Raw genomic sequence first — 19,271 nt, 5'->3', positions numbered from 1 at the left:
TCAGTTAAAGAGTATAATCTCAATATAGAGATATATCTCACGTTGAACTCATCTCTCTCTCACTACTGCTACCGTTTCCATCTGCAACTTTCCTTCTATTTTGGTTTAGGTTTCCCAATGGAGAGCTCAGCCACCATAGACGAGCAATCCAAGCCACCATCACCACATCAACCAACAACGACGTCGATACCATCATCATCAACACCACCGTCGTCCCTCCAACCACCACCACCAACAATGACAGAAAAACCATCGTCGCCGCCGCCACCGCCACCAACGACGACACCTACGATGACGACAGCAGCACGGCCGCTAGTGGTGCTCCAAGTCTCGCCAAGAACAACGCAAGTTCTTGTGAGATCACTCGCTTCTTTCGCGACGCTCGCCGCCACACTCATAATGCTTCTCAGCGAGGACACCGCCGTCCTCGGCAGCTTCTCCATGCACGCAGATTACAAATCATCGCCGGCCTTCAAGTAATCGTATACAACTAATATTTATCTTCTTCTTTCATAGAAACAAAAGGTTGAGGACTAATTGAGGGATTTGGACGTCGTTCGCCGGTTGACATGATTCTAATGCTTGCTTGCAGGTTTTTCTTGTTAGGGAATGCGATCGCCTGCGGGTACTCGTTGTTGTCATCGTTTTTGATGTGGCAGATCGGAAGTAGTTGCTTCGTTCACTTGATGGATATGGTAATTATTTATTGCCGTTCTCTTTCTCTTGTTTTTCAATCATGTTTAGTATTAAAGCATATTATCTTTTGAGTTCCTAAGGATTACTTAGCATCTCTTTAGGCCAAGTGCTCTCATATGAGGTTGGGATTTCGATGCAGGCTTACCATCTATTTTGATCATGCCCGCTCTATTCCAATACATCTCACGTATTTGATTTAATGCATGATTGGAACCATTTTATGCATGTAATTGATGCATTAGTACACATTCAACAATGTGCCCAAATTAACATAGAAGGGCAATCTTTATACTAAATCTCTACCCCCTGTATATAGATCAAATCCATCAAGAAAAGTAATACGGAAAACAAATGAATTCTTACTAGGATCATAAAGCTTAACTCGCAAAGTCTATATATATATAAGAAGGACAAGAGTCAGGTAGCTTTAAATATGATTCATATATTCCGTTTTGTTTTCTTGCAGTTAGCTATGGGACTAGTGATGGCTGCAGCTGCTTCTGCAAGTGCGATAGGATACGTGGGGAAGTATGGCAACAGTCACACAGGGTGGTTTCAAGTGTGCAATTACTTTGACAAGTACTGCAACAAAGTTGGCATCTCCTTCATCTGTTCTTATGTTGGCTTCCTGCTCTTCTACTTGGTGTGTGCTATGACAACTCTTCAGAAGCCCAAGAAGAATAATTAGTGAGCTCCTGAAGTATATTACCACTCATATCGATCAATATAGGTGGTGAGCTTTCTAATGGCAAGTTGGATTAGCCTCTTGCTCAAACTAGGTGCAAGAATAGGTTATCCTGATTAGTATTTTGGCTTGGATGCTGGATTAATTTTGGTTGTTACCTAGTGTTATTTATTTGATATTCTTCTCTCTCTCTCTTTCTTCCTTTATGCCTAATCCTGCTATAGGTTTTTCTCATTTCTCAAAATAAATCCTGCAAGGTCTTTCTGCCAATTTAAATATAAAATATCGTCAATTTATTATCTCAAGAAAATTTACATTTTCAATCCACTTAAATTATATATATATATATATATATATATATATCATTTGAGAGCTCGATTAAATTAAACCAAAATAAAGAGCTACCTCATTTTAGATATTTTTAACCTCAGAGCATATTAAAGATAATAAGTTACATGAGTCACACGCTGGTTCGCTCATTCCACAGAAGAGAACCGGACACTTGTCACCATGGGGGGCGCGAGTTCTGTACTGGGTGCCTTTGCGCGGGTGCATCCAGCATTCCTATTATAAAAATTAGCTCGGGCTTAGTTTACCCACAACTTGCCAGAAACGGAAAACTTTTCTCAGCATCATCCTGGTCCACACCACGTGTCATTTCATTTTCATGTAGTCGAATGCTCTCGTGAAGGGAGTCGGATTAAAATCTTCAATCCGGCGAGGAGTGTGAGCGCACTCAACCAGATACGCCCAAAATCTCCAAAAGTCGTAAGAAGGTACAAAGAAAGGTTCAGGAAATGAACAAATTTATGGTACATGTAGTCCTTGCTTGGTTCTCTACATCAGTGTATGATGCTCTCTAAATTGCATTTGGTTGACTTCCATTGTTCTCAAATCTCTTGGTGATAAAAATGTGAATGGTTGCTTTGTTCATGCTTGCTCGCCCTGCTGTTTCTTGGTTAGCTGCATTCCTTTCCTCATCCTTTTTGTTGTTGTGGTGAATCAGGTTGAAATTGATTGGATTTGGTAATTTTAGTATGATTGGGTTGCAAAAACCATTACTAGCTATGGCCAAGAGGCTTGTTCTGGTGATGGGGATGATAGCCTTCCTAATTTTGGTGCTTCAGACCATTGCACTTCCTTCTAGGATTGTTTTGCCGCCCTTCTTTCCTGCTTCCAAGGCCCCTGCTAAAGCTACTTCTTCGATGATGGTTGGAACGTTTTCCCGGTTGAGTGATTCAGGAAACCCTAGTGAGGAATCAAATTTTGAGGGGATAAAGGTTACGAATGGAGGATCCAAGAATGATGGTGATGTAGTCCTCAGCGAGGATGAAGCCGTCGATAACGAACTTCCAGTTGAATATGAAAGAGTTGCAAAACCAAACTATGTTGCTTCTCCATTCAAGGCCAGAGATTTAGTTAATTTTACTTCAAATGTTTCTTCATTGGTATCTGAAGGTGCTAGTGAACCAAATTCCGCCGTCAAATACGAGAAAATGAGAAGCCCACTAATTGAATCTATTTCCTCTCCGCTTGCGTCAACTCGAGGGAGGTCTGGAGCAAATTCAAGTAATCCTACCCTGATGATGGCACCCGCTGCTCCCTCATCAGGAGAACAACCAGTGGTACTTAATAATTACATGCAAGAAATAAATGAACTGCCAAAGAGTGATGCACTGAGGCCCTTTCTGTCCAGTCCAGCCAATTTGGCTACTAAATTAGGGATGAGGAAAAAGAAGAAGAAGCAGCTGTTGCCTCCAATATACCTGACGGAAATGGACCGGCTCCTGTTTAGGACTCGAGTTGCCTATCGCTCTACTGTATGTGCGTAAATTTTAAGGGTTGTTTGTCAGCACTTTACTTACTGGAGTATATTCTATTGGTTGTTGACATCTTCTTGCAAATGCAGCCGCCTCGATGGTCTTCAGCACAAGATCAGCAGATATTAGCAGCAAAGGCACAGATTGAGAATGCTCCTACTGTAACAGACGATCACGAGCTATATGTGCATGCTTTTCGGAATATATCCATGTTTAAAAGGTCAATGATTTTGCAGTGATGTTTCAATTATCCTGCTCATTTGTAAGTAGGTAGTTAGTCATAGATGGCTATAAGATGATGATAATTTCTTGATGCTCCATTCCGTAACATAATTGATCAATTAAACTCATTTGCAGTCTTGCAGAAAATATCAATCCATAGCACAAATTTACGGAAAGGTAATCATGAACTATTTCTAAGTTTACTCTTATCCAAAACTTTAGCTACATTATTTGCACCTCACATGGAGAGCAGTATAAAGAGTGAGACTAAAGAAACTTATTAGCAGAAAAAAGGCATTGGTTATTACATTTACAAAGACAAAAGTTTCTAGACAAACATTAGAATGTACTATGATGACTCAGGTGAATAAGTCCAACTAATCAGAGGATTACTTAATGTGGCAACAATCTGTTAATAGCAAATACTTGATGTACAGATGTACAGATGTATGAAATAATGAGTACATGACCTTTCAAGGACAAATATTGTTAATAATTTTCCCGTGGAAGTGCTTTCTTGTCTTATGAATTATTCTCATGCCTCTTGCTATAAGAATTGTTATGCAGACATATACTACCTTTTCTTCCAATATTATCTCTAGCATGCATATTAAGATTAATGGATAATAATGTAATGTGCAATGTGGAAAGCAGTCATACAATTTGAGGAGGTAAACCCATAACCTAGTCCTACATGACACTTATCATTTTCTTTATTACTTTTGAGTTATGAACTGGCTCTTTCAAATTGTACATAGTTGCCCTCCTCCATCTTGCTGATAGAAATTCTTAATGTTAAGAATTCTGGTGCTGTAGGAGCTACGAATTGATGGAACAAATACTTAAGGTCTATGTCTACAAGGAAGGACAGAAACCCATATTTCACCAGCCATTGCTGAAGGGCATATATGCCTCTGAAGGATGGTTCATGAAGCTGATAGAGACCAACAGCCACTTTGTGGTGAGGGATCCCAGAAAGGCCCACATGTTTTACATGCCTTTTAGTTCACGCATGTTGCAGTATGTCTTGTACGCTGCCAAATCCCGTAATAAGAAAATCTTAGAGCAGTACTTGAAGAATTATATCGACATTATTGCAGCAAAATATCCATTCTGGAACCGAACAGGTGGAGCTGACCATTTTCTTGCTGCTTGCCATGACTGGGTATGTCTTTCAAGCTTTATGCTAGATTAGTAAGTAGTAAATATAAGATGATGTATGCATGTATCTAGATTTCACATAACTGAAGATTTTTAAGATTCCTTTTCTTGCTGCAGCATGCTAAGGACATATGTTTAACACACAAAGTGCATATTGACGAGGGACATTTTATTGGCTTCAGATATCTCAGTATACATAATGCTCAACCAAAAAATCTAGATAGTGCATCTAACTAAAATCTCTCTAGTTAGGTCCTATAATATATGTGAACATACTCTTTGCATGTACTCATCACCAGTTAGCTAAGCCTAACTTCCATCATGTAGTTTGGAAGAATGTCTAGGAAATACTGTGTCCTTAGACAATACTAAGATCCTGAAACTGAATATACTTGTTACAGGCACCATACGAAACAAGGAATACCATGAAAAATTCAATTCGGGCCCTATGCAATGCTGATGTCCGTAATGGCTTCGGACTTGGCAAAGATGTCTCTCTCCCAGAAACTTACGTGCACTCTGGTCAGAACCCTCTAATAAATCTTGGGGGACAGCCTGCTGATAAAAGGCCTATTCTTGCCTTCTATGCTGGAAATATGCATGGTAGCCTCCGTCCGATCTTGCTGCAATATTGGGAGAACAAAGACCCTGACATGAAGATATATGGCCCTATGCCGCGAGATATGACCAGCAAGTTGACGTACATCCAGCACATGCAGACCAGCAAGTTCTGCATATGTCCCAGGGGCTACGAAGTTAACAGTCCACGCATAGTCGAGTCCTTTTTCTACGAGTGCGTACCTGTGATAATCTCAGATAACTATGTGCCTCCTTTCTTCGAGGTATTGAACTGGGAAGCCTTCTCGGTGATCATTCCAGAGAAGGATGTGCCTAGACTGAAGGAAATACTTGTATCTATTCCGAGAGAGAAGTATTTGTTGCTGCAGATGGGGGTCAGGAAGGTGCAACAGCACTTCCTTTGGCACAACAAGCCAGTGAAATATGATGCGTTTCATATGATCCTCCACTCAATCTGGTTCAATAGAGTGTTTAATATGAGAACCAGATGAAGGATGAATTTGCTCTTGAGAAGGTTGCAAAATGACGTTGCAGAATTGTGCCGAATTGTCCTAAACGTGGCGAACGAACTTTGGCAGTCAGCAGTTTATTCCAGGCATAAATTTCATCATGATCTTTGATGATGGCCTAATATGCAGTGCACATTAATCCAGATTGAGATCTCACTACAACTAACACAAGGTATCAAACTTGTATCTATTTCACTTGGGAGGTTAAATACGTATACAGTTATTACAAGATTACCATGGTTTTAAAAGAGTAGGAAGTTAGATGGTTAACATGGTTTGTATAATTAATTGCTTAAACACGTGAAAAGAGAATCTTATTACTACGAAGATTAAAAAACACTATATACGAATATCGTCCGTAATTATTTTCATTTAACGAATGCATTTGATTTGCATTACTATTACCCACCGACGACAGAAGATCAGGAAGCGCAAAGCGCCAGCTTTAATCTATTATGATTCATAGTTTAGTGTATTTATAACCCGTTTTCTAAAAGGTTACGTTCCAACTTATTATATATCTAAAAAGATTAGCCCCTATGTCTAACCTATAATTAATCTAGTAGCTCATGATCAATTAATTTTTTTTTTTAAAAAAAAAATGATATGATCAAGAACAAAGAGATCAACCATATGCAAGATCTCATTGTACAAGACGTTAAAGTACAGAGTTAATCAAGCTTCAGACTGGTGCCCCCGAGGCAAACCCAAAACAAGGCCCATCCAATTCCCACTTGAGGCCCCAGTAAACGGTAACAAGGCAGTCTGCTTTAAAATGAGGAAAATAGCCAGTAGGCAAGCCACAAAACAGGTAGAACCGAGGAAAATAACGTTATAAATAATCCATAAGAAAACCGGTTCATTACAACTCCGTTAAAGTAGTTCAAAGATGTGATCATCGTGTGAAACAGTCAAAACCACAAGAAGAGATGAGAAGGCCCGTTAATCTAAGAATGTCTTATAGAAAAAAGTATTATATCTTTCAGACTCCAGACTAATATTGTGCAGATAAAATGTATGCTCAATCTGCAAGGAGAGTTTCAAGCCGATGCCATGCCGAGCACACATGGTCAAATAGAGGGATTGCAACCAATAAGCAGCTGCAGCTCATAACTCAACTGTCGAGAAACAACGATCCTGACTCAGCTGCTCAGACAATACATATCAAACAGCAAAGATGAAGGCAAAAAGAAAACCATCAACCACGTAACCTCTTCCAATTGTGGGAGACAATTTTAATTTATAGTGGCAGTCCCCCAGGCCATTGTCTTCACCAATGGAGAAGGCATGACGGAATAATCCTGTGAAGGTCATAACAGAAAGTAAGATGACAAATGCATAGAAATATAAATATTGTCGTGATTGAAAACATGAGCCACATATGCACCCACCAACACACCCATCCAAACAAGCACATACAAATTTGAAGGTATGTGCATATGCGAGAGCTTAAGATCATAAGCGCTTAGGGGTGTTTAGTAAAACCTGAGTATAAATTTCTTTTACATCAATCATCGAGGTAGTAATAAGATCCTGCAGATTTTTGTTCCCTATCTTTCGTGGAGTCCAACTTGTTTATCCGGGGCCTGTAGTTAGTCGGATCTCGTCTAAAAGTAATATCAAGATGCTGCAACCAAGTAAATTCTACATCAGATTGACCACATAAATTTAAGAATAATCAAAAGTTGTACAGTCAAACCACAAGAGTACAGATTTAATTAATCATAACAACTGCTCTCCAGATTCAAGAATACAATAGGAGGAGCACTTCTAGTTTTGTAAATATAAAGATCTAGTATTGTAACCGACTCCAGTCATTACTCAACATTGATATATTCATCCTTAACATAGGAAAGAAAACAAGAAACTTGCAGGCATAGATGCAACTTTAATATTGATTAAAAAGATATGATATATATGGATAAATATACATAGTATCAAAAGGATTATCATTTTTAACGTAAAAATACTTGCATTGTATACCTAGAGATGCATTTGCAATTTCAAAGACTAATGCTTATAGCTTATCCTGATTACCATCTGGTGGCTGTCATATAAGAGTCCCTTGGGCATATCGTCAAACATCGATAAAAGAATATATACTTGCATCTAAATTCTCAAAAGAACTTAAAGATGTCCAAAAATCATATATGTTAAAAACATATATGCATGCACACATATGTACACATTATACAGAATTACATATGCTTACATATGGGTTAGACTAAAAACATCACGTTTAGCTTTTTGCAGTTTCAAGGTGCAGTCAGGGGATTAGCTGTTTGCAGACTTGAAGAACAATCGATGACTAGGAATATGTTAAGACTTCTCTAAAATTATAGTCCCTCCCTAAGCAGATCTGCATAGAAAAAAAGATGACGAAATTTTGGGGCTTTGTGAAATTTCACTAGTTGACAAAATACTCCTCCAGATCACCGTACCTAGATAAGGCAGAAAGGTCGTTATGAAAAAATTCAAAACTGTGTTTTGGTATACCTAACTTGCTAATTGCTTTAATTCATATAATGACTAGAGGAATTATTTCCCTTCTGCATTTTACAAACTGGGGGAAAAGACAAAACAATGAAAGACAGCTTGTGGAATGCACAAAGAGGAAATTTTTGTATCCAGAACACAGGATTTGTATTACTAAATATGCCCTCATGAGTTAGTTGCACCATAATTTCAAAAACTGAGTTGTAAAAGGGAAAAGGAACTAGAATGAAGTTGTAAATTCAAGTGCAACATTCATTAATTATGCAATAAACATATATATAGATATATTCAACTACAGTGATTGCCACTTACCGACAGAAAGCGGTTCATCCCAGATACCAAAGACTGTGGTGCATTAGCAATACAATCAATAGAAGGTTTCCCCTCATAGACGATAACTTTATCAGCAAGATAAGTTGCCATGATGAAATCATGCTCAACAACAAAAGCTGTTTTCTTTGCGTGAAGAATAAATCTTTTTATAACCTTTGAAGCAACAATTCGCTGCTCTGAATCAAGATAGGCACTTGGTTCATCTATCAGATAAATATCAGCAGGCTGCACAAATTGTACCAGTCAAGATGATGAGTAAACTGCAGAAACAAATAAATGCAATGGATATGTCGCAATAATTAGGTATCCTTTTAGAAATTTAATATGCACACTCATTACTAACAGATATAGCCTTTCCTTTTCAAAAATAAACTCTACTATTTTTATACTTGAGAAGCATTACTTAACTTTATAGTCACAGATTCTTTTGATATTTTACCATCAATTTTCATTTCTAAACCTAGAATATAATGCACATGCTTCTGGAGTAAATGAATAAAGCAAGAAAAATAGAACTTTTGAAACCAGGATATCAGATGCTACAAATCATAATACAGACCTTTCCGAGACATAGACACAATGCTACTCTTTGGAGCTCTCCACCAGAGAGATTTACAACTTCCTGGTCCATAAGTTGCTCAATTTGGAGTGGTTTCATCACATCAGATGTGAATTGAGGATGCATATATGAATCTCGTATTTTTTGATGCAGCAAGTGTCTCACAGTAGACTGAAATTTAGGACTGATCTTCTGAGGCTTGTATGAAACATTAAATTCAGGTATCTCAATGTCCCCATCTTCGACCACATCGGGCTTCAATAAACCAGCCTGCAGAATTCATTGCCGAAAAAGGTAAGCCAACAGCGCAAGAGGTTAAAAATCAACTGACTGAAATTTATTACAAGTTACATGTTCATTGCACATGGTGTTAACTTCTTCACAAGACTAAAAAATAGTAACACAACATATGTATGCCGATAGACACCAAAATGGAAGAGTATAAAATAACATTAGAAAATCAGAGAATGCTAGATAGTAGATACTAACAGGTCATGTAAAAAATAACATATTCCATGTTCTGTCACCAACCACGCATGTACAAACTACAAACACATCAACTCTTGTGCACTGAGAATAACCATATACTTAGGTTTCGTGATGCCAGCATACTACACCCACACTTTGAAAAAGCAAAACAACTTCACTAGAACACAATGGGAATTTATATCCACTTCCAGTTTCTATCTTACCTTTTTCAGTCATAACATGACCATTCAGTTCACTGCTGCTACAAGAATAGTCTAACTATGGTCTCTCACATGCAAGATAACAATCATCTCAATTCCCAACCAATTCTCTTTTGGAAAGTAATATGTCTTTGCTTTGCTGATAATTGACAGTGATCAGCACTTAAGAGACACTAGAAGTCAATGAATCAACTATTTTATGAGTAAGTACTACTGAGATGACATCAATCAGATGCAGCAATAATGACCACAATATTATCACATGACACAGTTACATAGCATACCCTGGGTAAAAGCATTTAACTTCCCACACCCAGTGTAATAAATATCCTAATGTTTCCAATGCTAACCAAATTTCATTGCCAGCAATAGCAGGCTCATTTAAATATTTGCAGAATTGGCAGATACTCACAAGTTGGCAACTACATCTACCAAAGGTAACCTGAAGTAGCAGTATCAAAGATGTAGATCACAGAAATGGATAAGAGTTTCATACCAACATCCGAATGAATGTTGTCTTCCCAGTGCCATTCTCACCAAGCATAACAATGATCTGAGAATCAGTAAATTCACCCTCAATTACAGAAAGCTTGAAGTTGCCCTGCGTTTTACTCATTGTAGGATATTTGTATCGTTGGTATGTTTGGATCTCCTCAGCACTTTCTTGAGGAGTCTCAGCAACCTGGGAAAAACAAGAATATGGAAAACAAGTATCAGAAATCTGTTATTAAGAATCTATATGACTGCACTGTGATATTGTTACCTTAAATGTTAGTGATTCATCTCGAAACCGTAGGTTTTCTGTTGGGACAAAACCAGCCAAGAAAATGTTTATTCCTTCTCGGACAGAAAACGGTAGGGTAACAACTCCATAAGCCCCTGGTTTCCCATATAAGCAACAAATGAAATCTGACAAATAATCCAGGACACTGAGGTCATGCTCCACAACAATCACATAGCTGAAGAAAAAGAAAACGGTAATTAGATATATGCTTCATGAAGGAATCATTTCTCAAATGTATAACATGAGAATTTCCTAAACCTGTTTGGTCTGAGCAAGGACCGAACAACTTGTGCAGCTTTAAGCCTCTGTTTCACATCAAGATAACTTGATGGCTCATCGAACATATAAATTTCTGCATTTTGAACCGCAACCACAGCAATTGCAAATCTTTGCAGCTCTCCACCAGATAAATCTCCCACATTCCGGTCAATAACCTGGTTCAACTCAAGATCAACACATAGTTCAGCCTTTACATCTCTCTCATCTTTCTGATCAAGCACCTGCCCAACATTCCCTTGAACAGCTTTTGGAATGTGATCTACATATTGCGGTTTGATGATAGCCTGTAATATGTGCAAACTTGTTTGTGTAAGGTTAGAAAGGAAGAGAGAATATATGGCAAGATCTACTCTATCAAACGAAATGAAGAGACAAAGTAGTAATACTGACAATTGATTGTAAAACAAGAGATAGCAAGAGTTGATAGATAAATGCCGATATGAGGGTAAGTGGTTGCACCAGCAAAAATACCGATGCAACTATTGATTCTGCAGTTACTGAGTTAAAATAAATAAAATAAACAAATAGAGAATGTCCTGTTATTATGGTTTGAATTAGGATGTGAAGTTTACTATCATGAATATGCCTAAATAGCTTCACAATAAGGACAATTATGGGAATTACTAGGACTCCACTTAAAGCAGCCTGATGATTCAGCATTGCATTCAAAAGTGTGTATTTCACTAGCAGTCTTTCAAACTTATTGAATGATAGGCACTTTCTACTCCAAAGAGGACAGTTGCATAAGCTGTGTCATAAATGTCTAGTTTATAGTCAAAAGATATCGAGTTCACAAACGTCTAGCCAATATGGGCTCTAGAGAGGACAATATGTACAGAGACTTACCCCAACAACTGATGTAGAAACAATTTCTTCAGTAGTTGGGGTAAAGTTATAGAAACACAATAGTTTACAAGTGAATACAGTACTGCAAAAACTAATTATCACATTAAGAAGTTAAAAGGCTACTAAAAATTGTGAAATTTGACAAATTGCCAGCAACTATCTTGAAAATAAGTTAGGAAGTGAAAGACCTTCAGGTTGTCCTCCAATATACGTGTAAAATAATTCTGAAGCTCAGATCCACGAAAATATGTCAAAATTTCCTGCCAGTCTGGAGGATTCTGTAGAAGCGCAAAATGTGAAAGATAAGCATATGTGCAAAAAGTCAAGGAAATAAATAGAAAGAAAGGATTCAATAAATCCTTACATTGTATCGACCCAAGTTGGGTTTCAATTTCCCAGCCAACACTTTAAGAGCAGTTGATTTCCCAATACCATTTGTCCCAACAAGCCCGAGAACTTGACCAGGTCTTGGAACTGGCAACCTGGATGAATATTTTAGCAATATGTAAAACAATAACAGCAAAAGTAAAAGTAAATGTTGAAGAAATAATAGACAAAGGAAAAGAGAAAGAAATTAAAAACAATGGTTGTATTTCGTAAATTGAGGAAATAAAAATCAGCTTCAATTAAGGGATTAAGTTTTCTGGATACCTGTGTAACTTAAAGGTATTTGGTCCATAACGATGGGTTGTATCCTTCTCCAGGTCCTTTGGTAAATTGATAATGGAAATAGCCTCAAAAGGGCATTTCTGCACCAAGGGTAAATATGGTAAGCAAATTTATCTTGCACATCAAAAATGCCCGGAGACTTCATTAAACAAAAGCCATAAAAAATCAAGAACAAACCTTCACACAAATACCACATCCAATACATAGCTCCTCAGAAATGAAAGCAATTTTTGAGGCCGAAGTGACTTCTATACAAAGCTTTCCTGATAGAAGAATCAAATAAAACCCACTTGAGTTTCATAAAAAATATTGTACATAGTGAATCTACCTTGGACAACATGAACAGCCCTTTTCAAAGTGTCTACTGCATTATAAACTATAAGGCCTCGTTCACTTTAGAAAAGTAACCAAACACATATTACGGAAAAATGACAATATGTAATTCCCATGTATGATGTAATTTGAACAGGGTGAACAAGAAAATATAAATATTTCAGGTGGACCATTTCTGCTTTCATAATACACGATTCAGAAGACCTCACTTTATGCACAAACTCATTGCTTCAAGATCTAATATTCCAAGTGGAAACATTTATGCAGCATACTAGACATCCAGAAAAAGTAACTTTAAATTGCATAGTCATTGATTTGCAAAATAAAATTCTAAAATAAATGCTAAAGTGGGGCTGCTGATACGCCACTAATACTTTATTTATAGTGTAAAACGAGGAATCAGTGTATTTATTCGTCATCCCAGTCACTTATCTTCTTAGATTTAGAAGTATAATGAAGCAACCAAAAATAGAAAATCTATCAGAGAATTAAAACCTCACACGTAAAGCATCCCCTCCAGAGTAAAGGAATCGATCAAAGATACAAAAAAGGATGTTTTTCCCCGATCCATAAACAATTATGAGCACTACGGTCCTTACCAAGAGTGCAATCGCTATAAACCTATAGATCTTATCACCCAACAATCATTCTTGTCGTCTTTCAATCGTAAAAACAATGAAAAAAATATTTTGAATAAAAGCCAACTAAAATTCAAACAATAAAACGCAAGCCATAACACAGTTCCGAAATCAATATCAAACTCTTATCCGCAACGTAAAAAGTGTATCACAAAACCTGTTTTAACGACGGGGCAACTCTTCTTGCACTCCTGGCGGCACTTCTTGGGCTTGCAGCGATCTGAGCTGACGATGGCGATACGAGTCAACCGATCGGCCATCTCTTCCCCTCACCGGATGATCGGATCGAGCAATCCAAGCCCCGGAACGGCCGATAGGAATCCGAGCTCCTTTTCAACAGCAAAGGATGCGAATTTACGGTGGAGTTCGGCGCCGCTAGGGTTAGAGGAGTCGAACTCTTGCACTACTTTTAGATATAATGAAACCCTAGATGTGATCAAAGGGAGGGAGGCGGTTATATGAAAAGGGGGGGGGTGGCGTTTTTACGACGCCGTGTGGAATTGGAGTTTTACCGTGTCCCCGCGGCTCAAACCGGATGGGCGAATAGAAAGAAAAAAAAAAACCGGACCGGCTTAGAGTTTTGAGTCATGGGCCGGAATCCGCAAGAGGCCCACGGGCCATTAAAATTTTTGGAGAAGTTTTCAAGAAACACCCTATATTATGAACTTTTCGGGTTCAAGTCCAACTTCATCGTTTCTCAATTAAAAAAAATGAAGATTGTTTACATAATTAAAACTTCTAAAATATTATAATTTTCGCTACATTCTTTAAAATATAATAATTACCATCAAAATTATTAAGCTATTTCAAAAATATCATTCGTTGCAATAAACTATTTAAAATAAATTTAAAGTTATCAAATATTATAACCAATATTATAGTACTAAAAAATATTTTATATTCTAAACTCCAAAGTATAAGGGAGATTCTTATCTTTGTCTTCTTATACATAAATCACATACTAGAAACTATGTTCCAAAGCAGGGCATTCACCATAGATATAGAACCCAGACTCTACAAAAAGAGAAGGGATTCTAAGATAAGAAGGTGGATATAGATTAGATTAGATAAGATTAGATAAGAGTAGTTTAACAGCATCTTTAACGTAGTTAACTTATAAGTTTATTAAAGCTTTGTGATTAGTCAATAATATTTTTCAAAAATTATCTCTTAAATGAAAATTAAATATATGGCTTTATAATTTTACTTATATTTTATTTTTAATGATTATAGAAATTTATATTTAGTTACCGCACTACGAATAAGAACTAAAATATAATATATGCAATAGAGACCACCTAATTATGTTTTATTAAATATTGATCGAAAATACGTGAAAAAGGCGTTATAAATGCAAATTTCTTCCCTTTATATCCGAAAAGACTGACTGGTTGAACCGATGGTGCACTAATCGACCCAACCACGATCGGAGACTAAGACTAATCACTTGGTTCGGCCTGACCCAAATCCGGTGAAGCGAAAGGAAAAGGGTATATTCGTAATCTCAACTTACTCAGAAAAAACCCTAACTCCTCGTTCCCTATAAGAACCTCCCATTAGGGTTTCCTTCCCATCTCCCTCCGCTTCCATTCGACCTCGTCGCCGCTGCCGTCGTCCGCAGGAGAAGAACCATGGTGAAATTTCTCAAGCCAGGTAAGGCTGTCCTCCTCCTCCAAGGCCGCTTCGCCGGCCGGAAGGCCGTCATCGTCCGCGTCTTCGAGGAGGGCACCCGCGACCGACACTACCCGCACTGCCTCGTTGCCGGCGTGGCAAAGTACCCGAAGAAGGTGATACGGAAGGACTCTGCGAAGAAGACGGCGAAGAAGTCCCGCGTCAAGGCCTTCCTCAAGCTCGTTAATTTCACCCACCTTATGCCCACTCGCTACGCCCTCGATGTCGACCTCAAGGAGGTTGCCACCATTGACTCCCTCCAGTCTCGCGACAAGAAGGTGGCGGCTTGCAAGGAGGCGAAGGCGAGGTTCGAGGAGAGGTTCAAGGCCGGGAAGAACAGGTGGTTCTTTACCAAGCTGAGGTTTTGAGAACTTATCTCTAGGTATTTGGAACAAGTTTAAGAGTTATCTTGAGTTTAAATTGGAAGTTTTGTTATGGATCTCATGCTGAACCTTTTGCGGATCTATTTTGTTATGGATTTAGTTAGTTTCCTGTTGAATTTGAATAGATGAAATATTTTCATTTTATGTATTCGTGTTGCATGCTTATGTTGAAATAGTATTAGCAGAATGTTAATGACATTACTTTTATTATCAAGATTTGTTTTTAGAGTCCAGAGAGATTCTGCTCTATTCTACCGCGCATATTTATTTAAGCTGTGGTTTTAGTCTAATATTCATTATATTCTTGGCGTTAGTCGGATACAAGTGGATACTGGAGACCTTAGGTTTCTATCGTTGATATGAACCACATATATTTTACGGTCTAGTGAGTTACTAGATATCCTCAGAGGGGGGAAAATACCGTCATGCATGCCTAGGAAAAGGTTCGAACCCTTTCCCTTTGTGAAAACAAGAGTCAGTTTTGCTTTTCAATACAACATTAGCACTTCAAGCTGCATTGAGTTCTGATAGTTGAAGGATTGTTTGATAAAGCATGGATCACTGTTAAGGAGCAAGTGGGCACTTAAACATAAATTTGGTAACTTGTTCTTGTGATATGTATAGCTGTCAGTGTGCTCCAGGCTATCTTTTCTTCAATTAGGTACCTTGAGAACTGAGAATCAGAACGATTATTTTTAAGGGTGGTAAAGAGAAATTTCATAAGATGGAAAATCGTAAGAACCAGCGGTATGTTTTGATGAGCGGGGATGGAAAAGGTTCTCAATGTTGCCTTAGTGCTAATGGAGTATCTATTTGACATCATAGGATAGGTGATTGGTTGTCCACTAGTCTCGATTGAAGCTTTCTTGAGCTGTATCAGAAAATTCATTATTGAAAAGTACCATATTAAGTTGAACTCAGGTTTGTCTGTTGTGTGGGTTAAACATTTTATATGAAGCATATCTAATTTATTGTATTGTATCTCTGTGGATGTTGTAGCTTATCTTTAATACAGAGGCACGTCGTGATTTGCCATGCAATTCTCAATGTGGAATGTAACCTACTAACATGAGAAGCATAGAATGTCCTATGGGCCATTATGCTATTGTTCTTAATGCATGTCAACATGGCATGAGAACTTGTCTTTATTATTGAGTGTGTATAGTTGGAGTGGTGTAGTTGATCCTGTTTATGAATGGATTAGTTGAAGAAAAAATCCAAGTTTATGTTTTTGCTGAATTTTTTCAGATCACTCTGGTCATGTTTATTACTGTATCAAATATGTTACGTACAATTTCTGACATCTTTCTTAGCATAAGTAGTTTGTGGTAGAATATATTCATAGCAACCAAGTGGAAAAGTGTAATACTAGTTAGCTTGTATAAGCCTTAGTATTGATCATATATTCACTTGGAGTAGTACATCACACAACTTTATTCTGCTGTCTATCATCACCTTGGTGCTTACCGGTGTTATACTTCTTTTTGATTGACCAACTCAATCTACAGTTCAGCATCATTACTTGAGTCATAGTGTAATGCCAATTCCTTCATCTACTTCTGTTATTGCTAGTCTAATATTAGCTTCTCATCATGAATTGAACTTCTTGTGGTATATGGTTATGCCAATTTGGTAAAATTATTCTTTGCTGTAATTTATCTCATTTTGTATTTTTGTACTACTAGGAGTTAAGATAAGATTCATAATTTCATATGAAAGATACCATTGTTTTGAATTGGTTGGTGTCATTAGGAATATAGGTTACATACTTGTGTTTTCTAGTGGAAGTAATATGTTGAAAATTATTGAGTTCTTTGTGATATGAGTACTAAATATATTGTGGAAATCTTTTGGTTTGTAGTTTAGTCCTCGTAGAGCTCAGATTTGACCATAAGGATGCATAAACCTTCCAAGGCATCCGATCTACTTTACACTCAGGATGAATCGGATGCCTTAAACTTGATGTATTTGTTGGTTGATTCAGATAAGGTTTTTTTATCAAACCTGGGATCAAAATTATTGCCAATTTGATCCAATCTAGCCCAGCTGCTTGCATCAAAGGGCTATCTAAACGGGCCTTGGCCTTACTTTCTATTGTCATGACATGAGTCATTATTGCCTTTTCAATTTAAATTTTCATGAAGTCCAAGTGAGAGTGAAGACAGATTGGAAACAGATCAGTTAGTGATAAAATTATATGTATATTCTTATCCGATTTATTTGTAAAGGATAATAAATAGATAGTAAATTTAATTATCGTATTTGTCAGGTACAATAACGAATATGGATAGATATATGATATATCCATATTTATTTATCGAATCAATAAGGACATATGATACAATTATTGAAATCTATAGACAATTAAGTTAGAGATTTCATACTGGAGTATAAAGATGTCTCTTAAATCAGATTTGAAATCAGATACGGTTGTATTCAATTCGACCTGTTTTCAACCCAAGTCAAGTAATAAAACATTTAGGCATACTTGGTCTATAATTAAGGTATTGATGCTTAGTCGTAAACTAATCATTTGATCATGCAAAAGACCAGTTGCTATGAGAGGACCCTTTGTCTGGTAGGCATAAACCTCGCATTCCATTGGCTTAACTGTTACTGTCCTTACCTGTCCCCATGAAGCTTGTCATCCAGCTTATCATATTAGTACTCAATGTTCCACCAACTCTTATGTCTTAAATGGCCAATGGAATAGTCCTCAATTAAATTAAAGATAAGAGTTTTCTGGTTTAAATTTCATAGGTATCGATATTTAGTTAGACACTATTAAATTTTTAACTCTTAATTGTACAGCCTCAGTCTTTTTGGTTCTCTGATAGGAGGAATACAGAAGCTCCCAATTTATATAGGTCAGAGTAGTTGTAGACACACAAAGGTCATCAATTCTATTCTACCATATGCACTTTATATAGAATTAATAATTTGAATCTAAGGAAATTTATATTCTTTATCATTCAGGTTTAGATTATCAAGAGTACTCTATTATGTGAGAAGAAAAACTACACTAAAACACTTGGATCTAGCACCAATAAAATTTAGGATCTAGCGCTTAACTTAAAAGCGGATACGAAACGGATCCAATTAGCGACTTAATCGAGTCTCGATTCGGGTTTTAAAATACTAAAAAAAATATATATTTATTGAATCTATTTCTACTCAAGTGGACATGAAACTATCCAACCACAAAGCCCTACAATGCCATGGGACCAAAATTACTACTATTTCTAACAAGTGGGTCCTCGCAATAGATTGCAAAAAGATATGTTGGTCTGCTTGTATTCATCTAGAATATATATATATATTCACTTTCTGTTCTCAAAACTTTGAACAACTCGAAGGCATGTGAATTCTTCCACAAAATGATCTCATGTCTCCAGACTGGTAGCTTGCCAATCTTAAGCTAGTAGTGTAAATTATATATAAGAGAAAATGACAAATAACAACCTTTATAAATATTAAGTCATTCTCTACCGTTTGATAGATATAAACATATTTTAATTCGACCACCATATTAATATAATTACAAAACGAAAACTTGAGACAAATCAAAATACTTAAATTTAACTCAGGGTGTTACTCGGTAAGGTTTTATTCACAATTAATACAGAGAAGCTCTATTATTTATTATTTTTCTTGTTATATATAAATATAAATATAACTACTACACTCTATTGATATGTGTAGGGTGGTTGGTTGTTATATCGATAATATGCTATGCTTTCATCCCAACTATTATTCCTTCTCTCTTGTTTAATCTTGATTGCCGCCGCAACAGAAGGGTGGACAAATTGGAGACGATGATATTGCCATTTATTTATTGCTATAAATTAAATCTACAAGGCTAACTCATAACATTTCAAACAAGTTAATTAAAGCGGCTCATATTGTTCGAGTATTTTTA

At 37.0% G+C, this 19,271-nt stretch overlaps 4 protein-coding genes across 5 annotated transcripts; 3 read left to right on the top strand and 1 right to left on the bottom strand.

Annotated features, from left to right (window-relative positions):
• Positions 1-79: 79 nt before the first annotated feature.
• On the top strand, positions 80-1,529 carry LOC140769141 (CASP-like protein 1F1). Its single transcript, XM_073109730.1, has 3 exons — positions 80-476; positions 593-695; positions 1,163-1,529. Exons 1-3 carry the CDS (start codon positions 118-120, stop codon positions 1,382-1,384), a joined length of 684 nt encoding a protein of 227 aa, XP_072965831.1. The 5' UTR covers positions 80-117; the 3' UTR covers positions 1,385-1,529.
• A 552-nt stretch (positions 1,530-2,081) lies between these two features.
• On the top strand, positions 2,082-5,976 carry LOC140768767 (probable glycosyltransferase At3g07620). 2 transcript variants are annotated; one of them, XM_073109162.1, is made up of 5 exons: positions 2,082-2,157; positions 2,388-3,201; positions 3,291-3,421; positions 4,240-4,588; positions 4,986-5,976. In XM_073109162.1, the coding sequence occupies exons 2-5, from the start codon at positions 2,419-2,421 to the stop codon at positions 5,652-5,654; spliced, it is 1,932 nt and encodes a 643-aa protein (XP_072965263.1). In that variant the 5' UTR covers positions 2,082-2,157; positions 2,388-2,418; the 3' UTR covers positions 5,655-5,976. The 2 variants fall into 2 exon arrangements, with proteins under 2 accessions (XP_072965263.1, XP_072965264.1); XM_073109163.1 differs by having other exon boundaries at positions 2,134-2,193.
• Positions 5,977-6,482: 506 nt separating this feature from the next.
• Positions 6,483-13,744, bottom strand: LOC140768698 (ABC transporter E family member 2). Its single transcript, XM_073109073.1, has 12 exons — positions 13,456-13,744; positions 12,505-12,590; positions 12,310-12,407; positions 12,023-12,140; positions 11,847-11,936; positions 10,792-11,096; positions 10,513-10,708; positions 10,246-10,431; positions 9,061-9,330; positions 8,481-8,726; positions 7,158-7,299; positions 6,483-6,973 (listed from the first exon to the last, which is right to left on the bottom strand). Exons 1-11 carry the CDS (start codon positions 13,556-13,558, stop codon positions 7,180-7,182), a joined length of 1,818 nt encoding a protein of 605 aa, XP_072965174.1. The 5' UTR covers positions 13,559-13,744; the 3' UTR covers positions 6,483-6,973; positions 7,158-7,179.
• Positions 13,745-14,864: 1,120 nt separating this feature from the next.
• Positions 14,865-15,496, top strand: LOC140768593 (large ribosomal subunit protein eL27x-like). The gene has a single exon (XM_073108927.1). The coding sequence runs from the start codon at positions 14,930-14,932 to the stop codon at positions 15,335-15,337; it is 408 nt and encodes a 135-aa protein (XP_072965028.1). The 5' UTR covers positions 14,865-14,929; the 3' UTR covers positions 15,338-15,496.
• Positions 15,497-19,271: the final 3,775 nt, after the last annotated feature.

The sequence above is a fragment of the Typha angustifolia genome, chromosome 10 (assembly GCF_048772165.1).
Source record: "Typha angustifolia cultivar Huaian chromosome 10, ASM4877216v1, whole genome shotgun sequence".
Classification (NCBI taxonomy): Eukaryota; Viridiplantae; Streptophyta; class Magnoliopsida; order Poales; family Typhaceae; genus Typha; species Typha angustifolia.
The sequence above is the reverse complement of the archived record's forward strand: the minus strand, read 5'-3'. Positions and strand labels throughout refer to the sequence as shown.

Excerpts from the sequence above, each read along its gene's own strand:
- LOC140769141 (XM_073109730.1), top strand. The coding sequence starts at position 118 with ATGGAGAGCTCAGCCACCATAGACGAGCAATCCAAGCCACCATCACCA. Across the intron at positions 477-592 it reads AAATCATCGCCGGCCTTCAA|GTTTTTCTTGTTAGGGAATG; the intron begins GTAATCGTATAC and ends GCTTGCTTGCAG. Across the intron at positions 696-1,162 it reads TCGTTCACTTGATGGATATG|TTAGCTATGGGACTAGTGAT; the intron begins GTAATTATTTAT and ends GTTTTCTTGCAG.
- LOC140768767 (XM_073109162.1), top strand. The coding sequence starts at position 2,419 with ATGATTGGGTTGCAAAAACCATTACTAGCTATGGCCAAGAGGCTTGTT. Across the intron at positions 3,202-3,290 it reads GAGTTGCCTATCGCTCTACT|CCGCCTCGATGGTCTTCAGC; the intron begins GTATGTGCGTAA and ends TTGCAAATGCAG. Across the intron at positions 4,589-4,985 it reads TTGCTGCTTGCCATGACTGG|GCACCATACGAAACAAGGAA; the intron begins GTATGTCTTTCA and ends TACTTGTTACAG.
- LOC140768698 (XM_073109073.1), bottom strand. The coding sequence starts at position 13,558 with ATGGCCGATCGGTTGACTCGTATCGCCATCGTCAGCTCAGATCGCTGC. Across the intron at positions 10,709-10,791 it reads TCCTTGCTCAGACCAAACAG|CTATGTGATTGTTGTGGAGC; the intron begins GTTTAGGAAATT and ends CTTTTTCTTCAG. Across the intron at positions 9,331-10,245 it reads CAACATTCATTCGGATGTTG|GCTGGTTTATTGAAGCCCGA; the intron begins GTATGAAACTCT and ends TGAATTCTGCAG.
- LOC140768593 (XM_073108927.1), top strand. The coding sequence starts at position 14,930 with ATGGTGAAATTTCTCAAGCCAGGTAAGGCTGTCCTCCTCCTCCAAGGC.